The sequence below is a fragment of the Fukomys damarensis genome, unplaced genomic scaffold (assembly GCF_012274545.1).
Source record: "Fukomys damarensis isolate Sample0158 unplaced genomic scaffold, DMR_v1.0_HiC HiC_scaffold_32, whole genome shotgun sequence".
NCBI lineage: Eukaryota > Metazoa > Chordata > Mammalia > Rodentia > Bathyergidae > Fukomys > Fukomys damarensis.
The window spans coordinates 47,100,781-47,101,491 of record NW_022900944.1 but is presented as its reverse complement, the minus strand read 5'-3'; the positions used below and the strand labels follow the sequence as shown (position 1 = coordinate 47,101,491).

General features: G+C 67.7%; 1 protein-coding gene across 1 annotated transcript in view; it reads right to left on the bottom strand.

Annotated features, from left to right (window-relative positions):
• The window catches only part of Foxf1 (forkhead box F1), a 4,852-nt gene that overhangs the window by 2,611 nt on the left and 1,530 nt on the right, over positions 1-711 (bottom strand). Inside the window, exon 2 of the mRNA XM_033757915.1 lies at positions 1-711. This exon is cut by the window's left edge and continues 168 nt beyond it. Coding sequence (XP_033613806.1) covers positions 1-711 — 711 coding nt within the window.

Below are 711 nucleotides of genomic sequence, written 5' to 3'. Positions count from 1 at the left end.
AGACGGCATGAGGCTCCATAACCCCGCTGGTGGCGGCCGGCAGCAGCGGGGAGGCCGGCACAGAGCTGTCGTGGTGCGGGTATTCACCCGCCGCAGTGCCGCCGCAGCTGCCCATGTACGAGTGGCCGCCGTTGGAGGGCAGGTGGGGCACGGAGTGGCTGGGTAGAGCCATGCCGTCCACGTTGCCCGGCAAGTGGCCGTTCATCATGCCCAGGCCGCCCTCCAACGCCAGGCTGTTGGGCGGGCACGAGAGGCCGCCGGCCGAGCCCTGGAAGCTGTAGGTGTCCGGGAGGTGGTTGAAGCCCAGCCCGTTCATCATGCTGTACATGGGCTTGAGCGCCTGGCACTTCCTTCGGAAGCCGCGCGGCCGCCGCCGAAAGGAGCCCTCCTCGAACATGAACTCGCTGGCCGGGTCGATGGTCCAGTAGTGGCCCTTGCCGGGCCGGCCGAGCCCCTTGGGCAGCTTGATGAAGCACTCGTTGAGCGAGAGGTTGTGGCGCACCGAGTTCTTCCAGCCCTGGTAGGAGCCGCGAAAGAAGGGGAAGCGCGCCTGCAGGAACTGGTAGATCTCGCTGAGGGTCAGGCGCTTGGTGGGTGAGCTCTGGATGGCCATGACGATGAGCGCGATGTACGAGTAGGGCGGCTTCTCCGGGCGCCGGATGCCGGCGTTCGTCTTCTTGGCCTTGGACGGGCCGGACGACGCGGGGTCCA